The following is a 2,120-nucleotide window of genomic DNA, read 5'->3' as shown; positions in this document are numbered from 1 at the left end:
TGTTCCTTGCCGGTGTGCCCCTTGAGCTCAGTATAGAGCTGACGGAGCAGCGCCAAGGACAGGACAGAGCAAGGCTGGGGGTTTTCATGGCTCAGCCATTCTCCGCCTCACTCAGTGTTTGTTACGAAGTCTTTAGAGTCGTTTTGTAAATAGTGTTGAGGGAGAGGGGCTCAGTTCCTTTCTACCCTTCTTGAACTTTTTGTCCTGATGGTTCACATTTATTGTGACGTAAGGCACAGTGATTCTATATAAATGTAATAAGTGCGTATGTTGGTGTAGCCAGTCCCAAGACATAGCTCCTGCATCCAGCACTTTTTATTGTAAACTAGTTTTTTCCTTTTCTTGGAACTTCAGTCCATAAGGCTGTCACCATGCTGGTAGCACTGGGCCAGACTGCAGAGCTCCTGCAGCAGCTCCCCTAGGTCATCCTGTTCCACTCCAGCGTCCATGAAGCTGGCCCAGCGCCGCAGGTTGAGTTTGGTGAGTTCCTTGGCCAAGTCTCCCAGGGTCCGGTTCAAGGATGAAGAGGAACGGAGGGCCCCAAGCACTGGGATGCTCTCTCCTGCTGCAGAGGGAGAGAGAAAAGAGACCTGCAGTCAGATTGTTTCTTCACCCTGAGACTGTCGTATAGATAGGGAAGTCTGGGTCTTTAGTTGACTTGATTATAAAGTAAACTCAATAAATTTTGTGTACTGTCCCCTTAGTATACCAGGACTCCAGAGGAAGAAAAGTCTTCGGGAACCACTGAATGAATAAAGAAATGTTTGACTGTGACTTTAAAGTATCTTTATCCAGGAAGTGATAGAGTCAATCTTGGTTTTCGTCGTCTCCTACATACCTGCCCCAGCTGGGGGATTATCCAGAACCACGCCCTGCTGGCTGAGGCTTGAGGAGAGGCAGGGATAAGGAGGAACCACCTTGCAGGGAGTCAGCAGCAGATGAGAAGAACTGGGGACAAGAGAATAGCAGCTGAGTGAGAAAAGGTCAAGGGAGGTCTGAGATCTAGGAGGAGAGCAGGAGCAAGTGTTTTACTAACCTCCTGGCTCTAGGCTGCTGCTGCTGTAAGTATTGGGCCAAGACTTCCTCCCCAGTGGTGCAGGCATGGAGTAGGGAAGGCAGAGGTGTACCTGGGGTGAGCCGACTGCCCGAACAAAGACAAAATCACCTTTAATATGGGGGTGCTCAGGTTTTTTTTCTTTTTTCAAGTGGGACAGAGGGAAGAAGAGAAGGGCAATACCATGAGAATGTCCAGAGGTATTAGAGAGAAAAGAACATGAAACAGGCCTGACAGGGGCTGCTAAGGACCCCCAGTCCTCACCTGGTGTGGCACGCTTTGTCCAGACCCCTCAGCACCACTGACTGGGCAAAGCAGTGTGTTCCAGAAGGGTCCCCACATGCAGACAGTGGAGTCCAAGGGGTGGCCCCTCCGAGCTGCATCAGGGTATCAGGAAGGGACTGGCTTGGACCCAAAGGGAAGGGGATGGATGCTCCTGCTGTCACCACCTTAAAGGTAAGGACAAAACCAAGTTACAGGGCCTTTTCTCAGTTCCGACCGAACCCCTCACAAAGCTTCATACCTTTTTCCCAGAGAAGTTCAGCATATCGGCTAGATGAACCATGGAGAGTGGTGAGGAATATAGGCGATAAGGAACAGTGATTGTGTCCAGGGCTGTAGCCAGGATGGCACTGCAGTGGAAGGGCAGAGTTGCCTATAAAGAGGAAACCAAAAAGAGCACTGAGTCTTTCAGCTCTGGGAAGAGGTGTGGAAGCGGGATAGTACTGGCAGGGAGATCGGGGGGCTTGGAGACAAATCGGTGTGATTGGCCTGAGGCTGGTTAAACACAGGATGTGATCTAAGAGGCCCCATCATAGCTGAGTTCAAGCTGAGGCTTCAAGAACAGGCTGACCTGGTGAATGGGGCAGTCCCTTTTACTAGCAGAACAAGAGCATTGAGCCTTACATCATAACGCAGGTGAGGGAAGTTGACGGGTGGCTCAGGTCTCAGCCCCAGGCTCCCACCCAAGGACAAGGGGCAGACTAGAGAGCTGTGAGCAGACAGGTGCACCAGACCAAAAGCTGTGTTTAACAGACGATAGATGTTTTTCTGGGGCTCCTGCTGA

General features: G+C 50.8%; 2 protein-coding genes across 8 annotated transcripts in view; one reads left to right on the top strand and one right to left on the bottom strand.

Moving 5' to 3' along the window:
• The window catches only part of GON4L (gon-4-like (C. elegans)), a 36,121-nt gene extending 35,323 nt beyond the window's left edge, over nucleotides 1-798 (top strand). For all 6 annotated transcript variants that reach the window (XM_015571695.1, XM_006775696.2, XM_006775699.2 and 3 more), the window contains one exon: nucleotides 705-798. In XM_015571695.1, the coding sequence (XP_015427181.1) occupies nucleotides 705-756 (52 nt within the window). In that variant the 3' untranslated portion in view covers nucleotides 757-798. The remainder of the gene's footprint in view (nucleotides 1-704) is intronic.
• Nucleotides 298-2,120, bottom strand: part of MSTO1 (misato 1, mitochondrial distribution and morphology regulator) — a 5,341-nt gene continuing 3,518 nt past the window's right edge. Inside the window, exons 9-14 of one of the 2 annotated variants that reach the window (XM_006775702.2) lie at nucleotides 1,961-2,116; nucleotides 1,578-1,709; nucleotides 1,319-1,503; nucleotides 1,037-1,141; nucleotides 839-948; nucleotides 298-562 (exon numbers count right to left, since the gene is read on the bottom strand). In XM_006775702.2, the coding sequence (XP_006775765.1) occupies nucleotides 351-562; nucleotides 839-948; nucleotides 1,037-1,141; nucleotides 1,319-1,503; nucleotides 1,578-1,709; nucleotides 1,961-2,116 (900 nt within the window). In that variant the 3' untranslated portion in view covers nucleotides 298-350. The remainder of the gene's footprint in view (nucleotides 563-838; nucleotides 949-1,036; nucleotides 1,142-1,318; nucleotides 1,504-1,577; nucleotides 1,710-1,960; nucleotides 2,117-2,120) is intronic. The other variant, XM_006775703.2, reaches the window with a different exon arrangement.

This window comes from Myotis davidii, unplaced genomic scaffold, assembly GCF_000327345.1.
Source record: "Myotis davidii unplaced genomic scaffold, ASM32734v1 scaffold208, whole genome shotgun sequence".
Lineage (NCBI taxonomy): Eukaryota > Metazoa > Chordata > Mammalia > Chiroptera > Vespertilionidae > Myotis > Myotis davidii.
The sequence above is the reverse complement of the archived record's forward strand: the minus strand, read 5'-3'. Positions and strand labels throughout refer to the sequence as shown.